The sequence below is a fragment of the Tasmannia lanceolata genome, unplaced genomic scaffold, assembly GCF_043159265.1.
Source record: "Tasmannia lanceolata isolate RefF3 unplaced genomic scaffold, GAP_Taslan_0.1 ptg000006l, whole genome shotgun sequence".
In the NCBI taxonomy this organism is placed as follows: domain Eukaryota; kingdom Viridiplantae; phylum Streptophyta; class Magnoliopsida; order Canellales; family Winteraceae; genus Tasmannia; species Tasmannia lanceolata.
The window spans coordinates 12,034,964-12,052,194 of NW_027518683.1; the positions used below are offsets into that span (position 1 = coordinate 12,034,964).

General features: G+C 38.6%; 2 protein-coding genes across 4 annotated transcripts; both read right to left on the minus strand.

Annotated features, from left to right (window-relative positions):
• Positions 1-3,507: 3,507 nt before the first annotated feature.
• LOC143878381 (G-type lectin S-receptor-like serine/threonine-protein kinase At1g34300) lies at positions 3,508-6,907 on the minus strand. 3 transcript variants are annotated; one of them, XM_077380675.1, is made up of 2 exons: positions 6,618-6,907; positions 3,508-4,885 (listed from the first exon to the last, which is right to left on the minus strand). In XM_077380675.1, the coding sequence occupies exons 1-2, from the start codon at positions 6,637-6,639 to the stop codon at positions 3,699-3,701; spliced, it is 1,209 nt and encodes a 402-aa protein (XP_077236790.1). In that variant the 5' UTR covers positions 6,640-6,907; the 3' UTR covers positions 3,508-3,698. The 3 variants fall into 3 exon arrangements, with proteins under 3 accessions (XP_077236790.1, XP_077236788.1, XP_077236791.1); XM_077380673.1 differs by lacking the exon at positions 6,618-6,907 and adding an exon at positions 5,485-5,783; XM_077380676.1 differs by lacking the exon at positions 6,618-6,907 and adding an exon at positions 5,005-5,467.
• A 2,728-nt stretch (positions 6,908-9,635) lies between these two features.
• LOC143879708 (uncharacterized) lies at positions 9,636-13,712 on the minus strand. The gene is made up of 4 exons (XM_077382223.1): positions 13,267-13,712; positions 13,094-13,191; positions 10,039-10,107; positions 9,636-9,948 (listed from the first exon to the last, which is right to left on the minus strand). Exons 1-3 carry the CDS (start codon positions 13,505-13,507, stop codon positions 10,054-10,056), a joined length of 393 nt encoding a protein of 130 aa, XP_077238338.1. The 5' UTR covers positions 13,508-13,712; the 3' UTR covers positions 9,636-9,948; positions 10,039-10,053.
• Positions 13,713-17,231: the final 3,519 nt, after the last annotated feature.

Here is a 17,231-nt window from a genome sequence, read left to right on the forward strand (position 1 = left end):
CGAACCACTTTCCTTTCAGGTAATACGACCCAGGGCAGCCAGGGCTCTCTTTGATCGAAATGTGGGCTCACTGAACCTGATCCGTATATTCGAAATAGATCTATAATGGATCTATAATGAAATTTAAGAAATGTATCCAGGGAGGATTCATTTTGAAGCGACTATTCCCTAGATACATACGTCATGGTATTTCACAGTTCAATCAAATTGAAATCTCTTGATTGTATAGGAGTGAAATGCTCGAGGTGGATGGAGGAGTTGAATAGAGACCAGACGGTTCAGAGAGTGGATTAAGTTAGTTTTAGCACATCCCCTCACTCACGGGCTACCAAGTCAAGTTCATTCAAGATCACTGATCCTTGGAACGAAGGCCATTGTTGGGAGAGCCACGTCATCTCTCAATTATCGAGGAGCGGATGTGGGATATCGTAATCTGGCTGCGAGTTGGGCGGGAACAGGCGGTCATTATGATAAGTCAATCAAGGGCAAAGAAGTGGTCAACCTCTTCCTCATTTTTTGTTCTTTTACAGAGTGCTTCACAGCTTCACCTCTGCATTTTTTGTATGAAAACGAACAGTGAAATCGTTAACTTTTATGCTTTTGGAGCTAACGGTGGCTTCTCCACCCCTTCATAAAAGTTAACGAAAATTGTTATGCTCTGTTTGGTTGCTAGTAGAAGTTGGGAGGATTTGGAGAAGAAGTCAAAGGGAGATTAATAGCAAATCAAAAGCAAATCAGTCAACGGGGAGATTGAGAGAAAATCTAAAAGATGTTGTTTAGTTTGGCGAAGATTTGCCACTTCCTAATAAGACTCAAAAGATAAGATTTGCGCAAGAATTTCTCCCCTTTTTTCTTAGATTTGGAGAAATTCATTGAGCAAATTTTCAAGGTTCCACGACAAGCGCCCGACATCCCCGGTGGTCAAACTCCCCAATTTTGCTAAATTCTCTACCAAACACCCTTCAGCAAATCAGTAGAATTACATTCCCTGCAATTTTTCTCAAAAAAAGGCAACCAAACAGAGCATTGGGGAGGGGGGGGGGGATATCACTCAAATATTTTTTTCATCTAAATTCCTAATCCACAAGATATTTCTCAAGTTTTCTTTGAAAATAATGAAATGGCCAACTAATTTTGGGGAATGATAAATTCGCCCCCTTCCGAGGGTTACAATCTTTCGTATCGGACCCTAGAAGAGTCCGTAAACATTACATCAGAAAGCGAAGGGGAGCAAAAATTAGGCAGAATTTGATCACCCTTGAACTGATAATCATGTTTTGAAAGAATGTTGGCAGCACCATTAGCTTCTCTCCAGGTATGTGATATTTTCCAAGATGAGAAGTTGCTGAGCATTGCATTAATCTTCATGAAATCTCTCTCTCTCTCTCTCTCTCTCTCTCTCTCTCAGACACACACACACAGTAAAAGTACCATAATTGACAAAAATACCCTTCAATCACTTCTAAAATCACAATTTTTTTGCCTAAAAGAAAAATTAGCCTTGACATTTCATGAATTAAAAGTTATCGTAGTTTCATAGGGATACAAAAAGAAAACAATTGTGGGCAAAAGTGCCATTCGTAGTGACTCTATAAAGTTTGAATCTTCATGAATTTCTAATCGAAAAAAGATCAAAAGCTTCATTCCTCAACCACGAACCTATTAATCTTATATTAGGTCTAACTTGAATACTGAAACTTGCTCTTCCCTTTGTCAGGTTCATCCTTGACTTGTGAACCTTAGGTTTACTAATCAAGTGATACCATGATAATGAAGATTCAGCGTATGGACTTATCACCCACTAAAATTACATCCATGAATAAGGAAGACTAGAATATTTGAAGGAATTTATCTCTATATTGTACGTGAGAACTTTTAGGAGGCATTGTAACAAATAAGGTATCTCGCAATTGACATGAGACTTGGGACCTCATATTAACAAGTATTATATTGGGAACTTCAATTGAAATGAAATGAAATGAAACTTCCTGCACAAATCAATCAATAGGTTAAATCACACACTCCTCCAATCCATCCTCAACTGTTCATATCAGATTAAGAATACAATGCCCATCCATATCAAATAAGCCTTGATTCAATAATGGCACGGCACCCTTTACACTTTATTAATTAGATTTTAAAGGTTATTACAATTCTCAAAGGGAAATGATATCAGCACAACCATATTTTGATATTTGCATTAACTCATCCTGTCTTTTATTATAGTTCCCAGAAAGCTCTCACGAAAAAAGGTTATTACAGTTCAGCCTGTGAGAGGTTATTACAGTTCATCAGAAAGCTCTCACAACTGTAATAACCTTTCATCCTATTACAGTTCCCAGAAAGCTCTCACAAGCCCAATAAAAAGGAAAGAAAAGCTGGGTTTGTGCAATTATTAAAACCCGATTGCATTGATGTCATTTCCTTTTTCAAAAGAAAGTCATCCACAGAGGACATTGTTGGCCATAAAAAAGGGTACGCACAGGAGATTGTTAGCCAAAAAAAGCTGCCCGCGGAGGAGATTATTCAAAGAGATTCAGGTACTCATGCTTCTCTATTTCTCCTTGCTAGTATTTGCTATCGTCTTGAACCCTATTTTGGCAATCTCTTCTGATTAAAGTCGAGCAGCTAACCCTATTTCACTTGTATCCTCTCACCATGCCTTCCTATTTTTATTACAATTGCTTCTCTTCACTATTATTCTCATCCTTGTCGCAACCCTTTGCTGTTTTTATTTGCTAAACACAACCCACTGTATGGATATGGCCGTGACTCCTCTTGGTTTAGCTATTCAGTCTGGTGTGATACGTCTCCGTTATAATTCTTGCACCAGTAATTACGTTCAGCATCTTCTTCTTTTTATTTTTTGGAGCGGTAGAGTTCAAAACTAGTGTCAGGGTTAGACTTAGTCAATTTGAGCCGGGTAGATTCTTTCACCTTCTTCATGAAAATTTTCTAGAGGATTCATTAGCCAACCCCAACTAGTTTGGGACAAAGGCTTAGTTGAGTTGAGTTGATGGGTAGCGTTCAAACTTTTTCCTTAATAAAAAAGGCAAGGGTGTCCTAGTCTTAAAAAATGGTGTATGGAGACACGAAGCCGAGTGTAAGGGTGTCAATGGACCCCGGCCGTTCCATGAATTACGTTGAGAATCTTAAGAAAGAATTTGAAAACTTGAGGTTGTTGAGAGATGGTGTCCAAGGCATAGTAGGTGCAACGAGAAGCCGAGGAGAAGTGATCCCTAGATCAGTGTGGATAGAAAGAGCAGATGAAATTGAAGCAGGGATTAGGAGATTGGAGAATCAATTAATTCTTGAGAAGAAATCATCTCTCAATTGTTTTCCCTGTTGTATCATATCCTACTATATAAGTCTACAAGCAACAAGGATGATATCTATCATCAATGTTCTCTGTAGAGAATCAAATTTTGCCATGATATCATATACTCCGCTTCCTCCAGGCAGAAAATTGGTGATTGCTGGAGTTCCTAATAATGTAGAATATGAAGAACCAGCATTGCTAGTAAATTCATCTAAAGTCTCGAAAAGTATACATAAGGTGATGCTAAAGTGCCAAACAAGTAGAGAAATCTTGACTAGTTATATGCAAGTCTTTGATAATTAACACATTAATCTACCAAACAGAGAGATCTATGGTATGTTATAACCTTAGATGCCCAGCTATGATTAATCCACTTCTCTTAGGAAGAAGCTATTTCGATCTCATATTTCTTCATTACCGGAGTGGTTACATAAGAATATTCAGTTGTCGTCTGAGAGTATTCTGAGTCGAAACCGCTCGTGCTCCATGCCACATGAGCTATTTGACCCTGATAAGGAGTCCCTACAATCAAGTGTTGAAATGGACATAAAGGAGCAGGAATCTCCACACCTCCTTCCAACATCTTCACCACAACACTCATGCAAGGTCTCGTCTCTGGCCGGTACTGAACGCACCACATAGCGCACATAGCCATTCTTTCTGCCTTCTGTCTATCCTTCTCCTCAATTCCACAAACCACAATCATCTCCCTCATTTCTCCTTTCTCATACTTCTTCCAGGCCCACCTTGGAAACCATTCCTGGCTGTCCGAAAGATTGGCATCAAGGTTCCTCCTCCTTCCCAGGATCTCAAACAAAAGCATTCCAAAGCTGTAAACATCGCATTTGTGGGTCACAGGGAAGGGCATCCACAGCTCTGGGGCAGCATACCCAGGAGTCCCCCTTCCTCCTGTCATGGTCACATGAGTATTTTCCCTGTTACAAAGCTTTGCCAATCCAAAATCAGCAACTTTCGGACAAAAAGTTGCATCTATGAGAATATTACCCGGCTTTATATCGTAATGAATTATTCTCTTTTGGCACTCCTCGTGTAGATATGTGATCCCTTTTGCAGTCCCGACTGCAATTTCATGTAGCTTCTCCCACTCAATAGTCTTGGTCTCAGAGAACAATAACCTGTCAAGCGAGCCTTTCTCCATGTACTCGTAAACCAGAGCTTGCACGTCTCTCTCAAAACAGAATCCATAGAGTCTTACCAGATTGAAATGATGGGTCCTTCCTATGGTGCTCACTTCTGCCATGAACTGCTCCTCAATTCTCTTGTTGGAGCTTCCTCGTAGAACTTTCACCGCCACTAGCGCCCCATTAGAAAAAATTCCTTTGTAAACAGTCCCAAAACCACCTTCACCCAACAGGTGGCTATAATTATCAGTAGCAATCATCAATTGCTGAGATGAAAACTGAATTGGCTTTTCTCTTTCGATGTCGTGTAGGAACTTGTCCATGGTCAGTGTCTGAAATCTCGAATCTGGAAGAACAGTGCTATTCCTTTGAGCCCTCTTGCAGCAGCATATGATGACGACCACGATCTTGACAACAATTATTACTGCACATTTAAGACAACCAAACCATGACTAGTGATCATCCTATGTCTATCAACCAGAAGAAAAGGAGAAGGAAAAAAAATTAAAGAGAACATTAATAAGAAAAAGATTACAAGCATACATCAACGAGAAAAGATAGGTTGGTATGTAATTGTGATGGTTAATCCTCAAATTCAACATATGAGGAGATCGGCAAACGAAAGCGCGGATAAGTTAGCAAAAGAGGGGGTGGACAAGTAGGGTATACAAGTAACGGTAAATGGAGTGGAAGACGGGACATCATCATGAATATTGGGATACGATTTTTCGTATTAGCTCCATGGTTTCAAAGCATTCTTGGTGATCATCTGTGGTTGTAATTCAAAATCTTTCTTTTGTTTAGTTGCATTTAGCTGATATTTGAGCAGGTAGGTTTGGAGTTCATGCAGCATGTGTGAATGTAAGGGATTGGCATGGGTCTTGCAATTGCATGGTGGGATGACTCGTCCCCATGGATGTAAGTATGAGGTTGTTCGTTAATAAAAATTTTGTTATCTTTAAAAAATGGGAGAAATAGCTTGGAATACAAAATGGGAACAAAATATATAACAAGGAATCTTACTCAGACTAGCAACAACTAATGCTACATCCTCCATTTCAACAAGACCCAAAGAGGCTAAAATCTCTTTTTGTGAATTAAGGTAAGAGGAAGGGCTGATAGGGAGGTGAGATGCTTCAATTCATGAACATGGCTTTTTACAATCTGAGAGAGATGAGATTTCATTGTTTGATTCTCTGGTTTTACATGTGTGTTTTATGAAATCTATGCGCGTTTCTTGGTATTTTCGTTCTCTTTTTTAAATTATTAGATTTTTGTTTTTAACTGAAGAATGCATCTTCAAAACGTGTGGGTTCATTTCGAGATAACAAGCTTATGATGTGCAGGCCATTTAAAAGAGTATTAAATTACCCATCAGTAGTACTTTAATAATAACAGGCCCTTAGCTCCTTCGACCCCATCGTAAGGTTCGAGACCCATATAGAACAGTCACTACCACCAGTAATCTGGTAGTAAAAACAACATTGTAAACTGCCCCAAAACTACTGCATCAAACCAGTGACCATAATTATCAGTAGCAATCATCAGTTGCTAAGGCCCTGTTTCTTTGTTTGTTTGTGTGTCTTTTTGAGTGATAAAAGCCCTGTTTGTTTTGGAGTTGGGGAATCTATTTTGAATCCAAAACTGATTATCTAAAAATTAACTCAAAATTGCCTTTTATTTTGAATCCAACAAACAGTGTTGAGCAGAGCATGATGGGCTTCACATGTTTCGTGTTACTTTCGCTTCGAACCATGTTTGCAGGAGCATATAATGGTAAACAGAACAGTAATGGAAAGATAATTACTGCATGTTTCAGATGAAAAACCCTGGCTAGTAGTGAACCTTAACAAGTAGAAAAAGACTAATATGAAGTATAAGGATCTTGGCCATGGTAACCATAGTAGTTAGTGCTGAATTATCTAAAAACTTTTATTGGAGACACCATGGCTCAGCATTTGTTTGGCATGGAAGAAGAAGAAAATGAGTGCTTTGCTGAATTATCTGACATATTTTTATCAGAAACCATGGGTGAATATTTGTTTGGCATGGAAGAAGAAGAAAAGGACTGCAACAAGTTTCTACATACATTTCTCAAGAAAAATACTATGATCTTGGCCAGGATAACCATTGTAGTTAATGGTGAATTATCTTACATTTTTTTATGAGAGACATCATGGCTCAACATTTGTTTGGCATGGAAGAATAAGACAAGGACTGCTACAAATTTCTACAGACATTTCTCAAGAAAAATAATATCAAGGCAACTTCCTTTGGTTTTGTCTTTCAACTTCTGTGGATGGATGGATGGCCGGCCGAGAATTATATATTACTGTTTTGAATGATTTTTCTCAATTATTAATCAGAGTCTCTCTGGTTTTTCTTTTCAAACAGCCGTACAAATGCAGCTGTACCCCAAAGTCCAAACCCTCTGCCATAGAAAAGAATTTTTATTTTTTCCATGAAAACGAACAAGGGGATGAAAATGATTATCTTATTGTTTCATAGAGTAGCCTTGACAATGATTCAAAGACTGGAAATTTGATCCTTAGCTGGGGAGAATATTCCCTTTTTCATAAGAACGTCATTCATGACCAATCCTCCCACACCATTAGAAAAAAAAAAAATCATACAAGGCCATGTTTGGCAGCCAGGAATTTTTTTTCATGATAAATTAGGGTCTCCAAGTGGTGAGAGAGGATTGAGGCAGGGGGGAGAAGGAGAGAGATTTGAGGGGGCGAAAAAGTCGACCCTATTTTGAGTAGAGTTTTTCACTTGGAATACTGGTTTATCATAAAAGAAAAAATTCATGGTAGCCAAACGTGCCCTAAAAGTAAGGGATTTTTTTCCTACAAATTCCTTCTCAACAAGATATCAATTGTTCTTTGAAAATAATGAAATGGCCAAATAGTTTTGGGGAATGATAAATTCGCCCCTCTTTCCTGTCCACTCTCGCCCCCTAACAGTCCTGACTGTAAGAGCTCTTGCTTCTCCCTTCTTAGTTCTTACCGTTAGATGTTGTGACGGTCGGCATCGGACAGTCTCCAGATATGGATAACATTAAGGGGCCATTTGGATATGCAGATTTTAGAATTCAGGTTTTTTGTTTGAAAATAGTGTAAAAAAGGGTTCATGATCAAGCTGTTATATGCTGTCGTTTCTTGGATTCCAAGTGAGAAATCCAGGTTTTAGAAATCTCTCCTGCATCCTGAGATTTCTAAAACCTAGAAACATGGGATGATCTGCTACTCTCTTGCTGACAGAAAGAAGAGCGAAATGTCAGAAAACCTATAGGGGCCGTTTGGATACGCGGATTTTAGAATCCAAGTTTTAAGTTTGAAAACAGTGTAAAAGAGGGTTCATGATCAAGTTGATGTATGCTGTCATGAGAGCGTTTCTTGGATTAAGTGAGAAATTCAAGTTTTAAAAATCTCTCCTGCATTCCTTTTCAAAAAAAAAAAATCTCTCCTGCATTCTGAGATTTCTAAAACCCAAAAATTGGGAGGATCTGCTACTCTCTTGCTGTCGAAAAGAAGGGCGACGGGTCAAAAATGAGTAAAAAACGACGGCTGGTAGCTTCTTCTCTTGTCTCTTAGCTACAATTTTGAAGAAATCCCGGATTCTAAAATCCGCATACCCAAACGGCCCCTAAGGGTCCATTTGGATGGATCATCCGAGATGTCAAAGGAAGAAAACTGTGCTTGAGGCAAGATTGGAATGGAGAATTTCGTTCAACCATTGCGATATCGTTTCCTAATACATATACATTATTTGCTTCTGCCCTTCTTGTTATTGCCTTCGGAGAGCAACTGAGTAGGGAAACAGAGGGAGCCCTGAGGACAGTAGAGACATTAGCTTCTGGAAAGGGGCGAATGGAGAAATATAGGGGGGGAATTTATCACTACTCATACTTTCGCTTTTCAGAAATTATTTCTAAATATTCCCTAAATAATATACCGTAATTTAAAAAAAAAAAAAAAAAACTGCCCTTCAATCACTTCTAAAATCACATTTTTTTGCCTAACAGAAAATTATTTCATGAATTAAAAGCTGGCTTCAATGCTTCATAGGGATACAGAAAGAAAACAATTTTGGGCAAAAGTGTCATTCTTTCAGAGTGCCTTGAAGGGCAATTTTGTTAGAAAAACACCAATAAAGTCTAATGTTGGCTGGCATAAGTAGCATTTTGAGGCTTGCTGGAAATATATTTGAATTTTTTTTTCTAATGGTTGCTAAAAGCTTCATGGAAATCTAAATAAGCCAATCAGAGAAATGTAAATTAAAGATTAAAAGGCCATTATTAAGACAAGCAACGTACATCTCCATAGTGAATACCAAATTAATTGCATTCTGCTTCCAACAACATATTAGTGTCACGATTGCTCAGTGGGGAGAGTTTCTTCCTGACTTTAGCGGACTATGATGAGATCCAGGTTAGTAGAGTTTCGAAGGAAAAGAGTGTGATTCATCCAGCAACAGATTAGCCTCACGATTGTTCACGGGGCAACGTTTCTTTCTGAGTTTAGTGATTTTTCTATGACCTCGCTTCAGTGATGCTGGGATGAGGTCCGGTTTAATAGAGTTTCGAAGGAAGAAATTGTGATTCATCCAACAACAGATTAGCCTCATGATTGCTCAGTGAGCGGTGTTTCTTCCGGAGTTTGGCAGATTTTCTGTGCCATCCCTTTAGTGATGCTGGGATGTGATCCAGTTTAGCAGAGTTTCGATGGAGACTCCCCGCCCCCCCCCCCCACACACACGATCTTCACATGGTTTCTTAAAATTGAACTTTGATAGGTCCAATCTTGGTAATCTGGGTCGAACAGGTGTTGGGGGGCTACTCTGAGAATGTCGAAGGAGTTTTCATTTTTACCTAGTCGGACAAAATGTGGACTCAAACAAAAACTCACCCATGGTAAAAAAGAAATCTGACTTCGGCAACTTTGACAATTGATGCAGTGAGTTTTGAAACAGGAATCCCCTAAGCCCCCTTGTAACTTATTCCATACCTTCAGCAAATTTTAGTTAATCAAATAAGAAAAAAAAAACAGACGGTAGGGATTCATAATTTCAGACGAAAGCCCATGAAATTCAAGCAAACATTTCTTCTTCTTTTTAATGGTAAGTATAATATATTAAAGGGGCCAAAGGCCCAAAATTCAAGCAAACATTCCTGAAGATGAAAGTAGGCTCAACAACCAATTCTAGTTGTGGCTTTTGATTTATGATAGTTTAACAAGTATTCAACATTCATTCAAGACTTGTACAAAATGCCGAAGGCTACTTAAATATGCCACATTACTAGGTTTTGTGGCATGACAGGTGAGAAGTAATAACATTTATCAACTCTTGGGACTGAATGGAAAAGATCTCCTCCCATGCTTCCTAGTAATCGTACAAATGGCATCTCATTCAATTAAGCCATCATAGATATATGATTTAATCATGAAAAAAGGGGAACTTCCCATCTGCTACTATTTTAACAATCTGCACAATCACAACATCTCCTGTTAAGAAACTCTAAAGCAACATCATTGATCTTATGAAAGAACATTTGTACATGAAACGGCAAATTACCTGCCGCTGGTTTTATTACACATTTGGCCCTTTGTTTGCCAGCTCTTTTGGTTTCGAGCCATCCTTTTCCTGCAATAGATCAATTTCAGCAGTTTAGGCTCACTTTTTAAATCGTTTATGAACAACATGAGATTTACCTGGCAACCGAAGATCAACTCTGTGGTTTACAAAATAAACAGAAGGTTAACAGAGTTTTTCCTTTTTTGAGAATGAACAGAGTTCAGTTGATTGCAGTTAGTTTCTCATCCATGTGAAATCTTCACAGGTCAAAGACTACTCTTTGATTCGGTTGCCATGGGACATGAAATTTTTGGATCTCATGATTGAATGCAGAAAGCATTGCGTCATAAAGATTCTGGGCTACATTATCGCATTTCTAAACAACACAATTCAGAAGGAAAAAAAAAACTCCACAATCCGCAATAAGAAAGAAGGATTTGCTAGCGTCCATCGCAGAAGGCATGTCGTGGATGGTCTGTTGCATGTGAGCACAACAGACCATCCGCGAAATGCCTTCTGCGATGGACGCTAGCAAATCCCTAATAAAGAACTAGCAAAGTTTAAACTATGAAACTAATGAGTAATGATAAACAATAGCTCCCTGTGAATGCGCACATTAAACAAGACACAAGGACTGCTTTACTCTTTCGAACTTGTTTTCCGTACTCTCACAAAGCTCGCTCGTGTGCCTACTGGTTTTAGTTCAGGTTCCATTGATTCACTGTGCACAGAGGACCTGCCTAAATCTACACCCACCTTGAGAAGCAAAGGCATGTATCATGTTCCCGTTGAACTACTTTGAACGATATAAACCTTAAATTCTCTTAAAAACTACAAATAGAAATCTCTGAAAGCCAGAGAGAGACCAAACCAGTCTTCTGTGCTTGCATCTTGCAAACTTCTTCCTATATTCCACAAGGCTGCTTCTAGAAATGTAGCCTACTATCGATGTACTATAAAGACAAGATCCCCTAGCGTTCCTTACAAGAATACAGCTGCCGTAATCTATACAAGCACAATAAAATGCAGGCTTACATGAAACAGATGCCCATGAACGGAAAGGATACATGCAAATAACAAACCAACATGCATGACTGCATGCAAAACAGGTTGGGCCTGTAGCTCAATGGTTGATGCTTTGTCTTTCAACCTTGAGGTTGCAGGTTCGATCCCAGCTTACGTACCAAGGAAAAACTTGGATAGCAGATATAGAGGAAACCAATATCACCATTATCATCATATCCATAAATGCATAAAGATTATACCTTTGTGACAGTTAACAGAGGAAAAATATCACAGTTCTCAGTACATATGAGAAACCAACGATACGCAAGTTAGAAGGCCGTTCAAACCATAAACTGAAGATGAACCAGCGATACGCAAGTTAGAAGGCCGTTCAAACCATAAACTGAAGATGACCATTGAAGAAAGAACTTCTTAAATATTTTTGGTGTTTCAGTACAAGTGGGAAAACAGTTATACACAAGTTACAGGCTCTTAAAAGTTAAAACCAAAAACTGAAGATGACCTTTGAAGACAGAACTTCTTAAATATTTTTGGTGATTTTTTTTTTTTTTTTTTTTGGAATTTTCACTATATCTTTGGGTCATAGAATATCACTATATTCAAAGAAAGTGTTATTGTTTTTATGTTTCTTGAATTTGTATATTGAATTTAGGAGTTTTAAGCTATAGTGGGAAGGTTGAAGCAGTAGTGGTCAATGATTGGCTTAAAATAAAAGTTTATTTTAAGATTAAGTTCCAATTCTTTCCTTCAAAGAGGATACTATCCTGTTTTAGGACTATCCTAGAAGTTGTTCGGTCCTTTCGGATGATAGAAATTGTGTAGAAGTCTAGGGTGTTCAAGGTGAGAAAAGGCATATTTATAGGATGTAGAACATTGGAGATATTCTGATTAAATACAAGGTTTGAAATTTATGCAAGATATGCATTGCTTTGCCACTAGTTTTCACATTGAAAGCAGCACCTAATATTCTTGTTCTTTCAATCGTATCGTTGTTCTCTTTAAGTGTTTTAATGTTTTTGCTTGGGCTTCAATGTCTTCATCGCTTGGTTTTCAAATTATATTTTACCGATATCAGAGTTAATGAGAAGCAGTTTGTTCCTATGTTTAGCTTCTAGTTACCATGGCTTGGAGGAACTGAGGCCGTGCGAACTGCGTCAGAGAACTACTCCAATACAATTCATACATTAGTTATCAAGACATTCTCTCACCCAAGCCTTAGTGCCTAATGGCTTCTTATAAAAAAAAAAGGAATTTTAGAAGCAAATGGAGTTTTCAATCATACCAAAATCCAGCTAATATTGCATATTCCATATTTCAAGTGATAATTAAGTAGCAAGAAACAGCTTCTAGCTATTACATAAAGCAAAGCCTACAATTTTCCATCACCTACCACTTTAGGATCAGAACCAAGGAAATGTCTTATATTTAGTTAGGGATTAGTGAGGGAGTTCAACGATTACTACCCAAGATCTCTTTAAAATTTGGAAAGAGGTCATAACTCATAAAGGAGATCAGTATAAAGACAAGGCAACAGCTAGATGGAAACCAAAACCAAACCGCTTTCAAGCCGAACTTTGACAAATCTTCTTTGAGAAAATAGAGGGATGTGAGACATGTTTAGAGATGCCAAAGGATAGGTTGTAAAGGCTTTCTTCAGCCCAAGTAGATTTTAAGGACTCAAACAATGCTGAGGCTTACACTGCTCACTAATTTCCATCTGCTCTATGAAGAGTTTCAACAGGAACAAATTGGGTCAATGTGACCCCTTCCAAGCCATCAAGTGATTAATAAATCGAACCTTACGATCTTGGTGTGAAATGCATTGTGTATAACTATCAACATCTCTAACGCAATTACAGAAAAAATTAAGTAAAGTGCATTGTACAGACTTGGAGAAGGAAAAGGCAAACTCAAGTACTACACAAATCAGATAAACCTCTGAAAATGCAACCATCAGATCCGAAAAGTAAACTAAAACCAGAATCAGAAAAGATGATCGTAAAATGCCCAAACAAAAAACCTCACTCACCATGCCCTTGCTTTCATAGTAATCGTTCAACGCCCACTGATACTTCGACTGATTCAACCCAAACAAGTCCGCCAAATACTCATCAAAACTCGAATGCACTGCCAAAAGAACCAAAAAACCCTAGATCACAAACCAAGAAACAAAACAAAACCCTATATTGTGAAAAAAGATACCATCTTGCACTTTAGCAACAGCACTCCAGAAGAAACCAAACGACGAATTCGAAGATCGATGGATCGGCTTATCAAACTGCGGTGGCGGAGGTTGAACAGGAGGAATAACTTTCGGCGATTCGGCGAGATTTGAAGGGGGTCTTGGTGTTGATGGAGGAGTGAGAAAAACTGTGTATCTCCCTGCCTTTCCGATTATTGGAGGAGGAGTTGATTCTCTCGATTTAGGGTTTGTAGCAGCCATGAGGATGAAAAGTTGCAGATCAGAGAAAGGAAATGCAGAGAGAAAATGGAGGAAAGGAAAGCTAGATGAGTGAAAGAGAATGAGATTCCATGGAAAAAGAAGAAAAAGTGAGGAGGATGTTGAGAGGAGAATTGGTGTGAATGGGAATAGGATTTAGGGTTTGATGAAGTCGCCATTGTTGGAGTGTGGGGACTGGTTTTTAAATCCGCACCTCATTCTGTTCTAGATTTTTGTCCTTTTGTTACTTTAGTGGTGTGGGAATCTAGCCTTGGTATTTTGGGAAATATCGGAGATGCCATTCTGTTTTAGTGTACTTTTTTCTTACGGTTTTGACTGGTAGATACGGAGATTTCCAAATCCAGTGCTTTTTCACATGGCAAAAACTACTCCTCGTGTCACTCTTTAATTAGCAGATTCTTTTTTTTTGAAGAAATTTAATTAGCAGATTCTATAATCAAACAAGTTCAATTTTTAGAGGAAAATGATATATTCGCCCCTTTTTTATTGCCCGTGCCAGCCCATCCTTAGTAACATTAAAAAAAATCCAACTCAAAACTAAGGGTGCAAGTATGCAACTCGGGTCGAGTTTTTGAGAATTCGGGTTGAGCTTTTAGGTTAATATCAGGTCGGGTTCGGGTTGATTCCAATTCATTTTTTACCAAAAGCTCAACCCGACCCAACCAAAGTTGCATGCCTACTCAAAACTTCAATTATCATCTTATCTTCTCCCTTTCAATTTTGATGACAATTATCCTCCCTCTCTGAGTTTCTTTTCTCTTCATTTCCCTAACCCTAAGCCCTAATTATGTACAATGTAAGTAGGACCTAGCCACCTAGGACAGTCCAATTCAAAATGAACACTACAAAAAGTAGACTTAGACTGATAAGGGATCTGAACGAATCATTGTCTTGACCCAAACAGAGGTTGATCAATCCGGAATGGATCCGTTTACATTTTTTATCCTCAGTGGCTAATTGAAAGAAGTGTGGCATTTTGGTTATTTGAATAAATGATGGGACTAGTGTCAAAGGACGGCCTTGGTTTGGGAAGAGACTAAGGTCGTACCCTTGGGTTTTCCAGAACCGAAGTTGCTTTTTGTTTTGCGATCCAAAGTAGTGGATATTGAAACCAGTTTCTTGCCCGGGCCACCCCTTGTATTGTGCAAAAAGAGTAGTCTCGGTGAATCGAAGAGTAAAAGAGCGTAAATATATGACTGACTTGCAAAAAGTGCACATAAATACTGCTTTTATTGGTCGGGTGGACCCCCCCAAAAGCGAAGAAAAAGAAGGCATCCCCACTCTCCACGAGGAAACGAATATATCCGGCAACAAGGCGGAAATTGTGAAGAGGATAAATTCAGCACTCCCTTCTGTTGACGGTGACACTCGAATACTTTTGAACATGCTTCCACCCTAGCTGATTATAATTGGGGTCTCCTAGTTAATATTTGTTCATGGCCTCATTTTATATAAGGTATAAGAGATTATCAATTACTATATAGATTTTGTCCATCTTCCTCTTTGGTGTACCAAATATTTGTCTCTCCAGCAAGGAAAAAAAACCCAACAACCTCTTACAATTGATGCCATGCAGAAGTCTGGTGGTGCTGCCCTACTTGCATCTGTAATTGGTGTCTCTGTCATCGCACGTCAGATTCCATAGTTACTACGATCACCACAACTAATTCTACCAAGGCCTTGCTCGTTTTAGATTGTGACAGCCAATTGCGATCTCTAAACTGATTATTGGACTCTAAGCAGTGGAGGAGCCATAATTTATACATAAGGGAGGCGGGCTTCAAATTTTAAAGGGGGCTAGACACAATTGAGTTAGGCCTCTTAAGGAGTTTGGCCCAACTCAACAGGGCAGCTGCCCCCCTTATGCTACATGTAGCTCCGCCCCCGACTCTAAGGGCCTGTTCGTTTTAGATTATGACAACATGATTGTGGAGTACCCAACTGATTATTGGACTCAAATTTAGTGCAATTCTCGGTCCAATAATCGATTGGGGACTCCACAATCATGTTCTAATAATATAAAATAAGTCCAATAATCAGTTTGTAGGGCTCACAATCGTTTGTCACTATCTAAAATAAACAAGGCCCGGAGATTTGATTAGTCTACTTGAGAGCATGTCACAAATATGTGGGGTTAAAATGTCTTATTTTTTTACTAGAGGTTACTATTTTTGTTAAAATGTCATATTTCTAAAATTATCTTTAGATTTTTGAAAAATACCCAATATCTTTATATTTTACTTTGGGGACTGATATCTACACCGATGTATTTTGATACTGTCACTCCGCTTTGTTTTACACTTTTCTAATTGGTTTCTGAGAGTTTTTTTGGAATTTTAAAAGGCTTTGACAGTTGGTTAAAGAAGTGTAAAATGAAGAGGGTATTGCCATTAAAAAAATATGCACAGTCTTAGCTTCTCTATTCTGTTTTAATTGGCTTGTGAGAGTTTTTTGGGAACTGTAACAACTTCTCAGCGCTTCAAATACTAAAAAGATAGGGGTGTTAACGGAACCACTTCGGATACGATCCACCTATGTCCTAGTCACGATCCATTCAAATCTCTTATCAGTCGGATTGGATTCGGAGTGTTCTTCGGATCCTACTTCCTATGTCACGGTCCATTTCAAATCAAGACGTCCATCGGAGTGATGTCCTAGTCACGATCGATTCAAATCTCTTATCGGTCGGATTGGATTCGAAGTGTTCTTCGGATCCTACTTCCTATGTCACGGCCCATTTCAAATCAGGACGTCCATCGGAGTGCCGGCTCATGGCAACACAATGGGCTAAGAACTTGTCAATGGTTAGAGAAAGGAGAAGAGACTAACTTGAGACTTAAACGAGATGAATGACAAAATATTCAAAATAAGAATCATTTGAAAGAAATGCACATGACTTCTTTTTACTAAAATACCCATAAAATATTACTTAAAGTTATAAAAAGTTAAGGGTATTTTCATAAAATTTATACCCATAAAATATTACTTAAAGTTATAAAAAGTTAGGGGTATTTTCATAAAATAATATAATTAATACGATCGGAAATCGGATTTAGGACTGTCCCTTGCGCTTCGCTTCTGTTGGTTGTCTGGATCCGATCGGCAATAATTTCGGATCCTACGATAGGGTCCCGAAATGTGTCCCTGTATCCGGTGAATGTGTCTAGGTATTGTCCATTTACATTCGGATTCAGATGGTCGATTGGACCATTTGGGTCCATTGACATCCCTACTAACAGACAAGAAGATTTAGCGGAAATATCGAAACATGGTAGTTCTGATATCATTTATTATACATATTTTATATATTTTTCTGATAGAGTGATGTTGTTCACAGCTTCCCTCAACCAAATTGGATTTGGGGGAGTGCAATTTGGCACATCTTAGATGGCCAAAAAGGCTACAAAGGACCGGTTGGCTAACCTTGCATGTGACCTGGCCCAAGAGACTGGAGGGAGAATCTCTTCAGACTCAGCTTACACTCCCTGAGAAGACCCTGCAGGCATCTGAGCTTGTTGCGTCCGTGCTTGGCTCTGTTTGGAAGTTGCAATGTATTTTATTGCTCCAACCAAAAAAAGAAAGAAAAAAAAAAGTAAAGAAGAATAAATTGCTAACAGGGCACCCAGAAGGCAATTTAGCTGTACATACCCTCAGCTCTATTTGGGACCTTTGGCAAACAGAGCTTTACATTCACCGTAAGAGACTG

Coding starts and splice junctions, on each gene's coding strand:
- LOC143878381 (XM_077380673.1), bottom strand. CDS start 5,518: ATGGAGGATGTAGCATTAGTTGTTGCTAGTCTGA. Junction 4,886..5,484: donor ATTAGTTGTTGCTAGTCTGA/GTAAGATTCCTT, acceptor TTAAATGTGCAG/TAATAATTGTTGTCAAGATC.
- LOC143879708 (XM_077382223.1), bottom strand. CDS start 13,507: ATGGCTGCTACAAACCCTAAATCGAGAGAATCAACTCCTCCTCCAATA. Junction 13,192..13,266: donor TGTTGCTAAAGTGCAAGATG/GTATCTTTTTTC, acceptor TTCTTTTGGCAG/TGCATTCGAGTTTTGATGAG. Junction 10,108..13,093: donor ACTATGAAAGCAAGGGCATG/GTGAGTGAGGTT, acceptor GATCTATTGCAG/GAAAAGGATGGCTCGAAACC.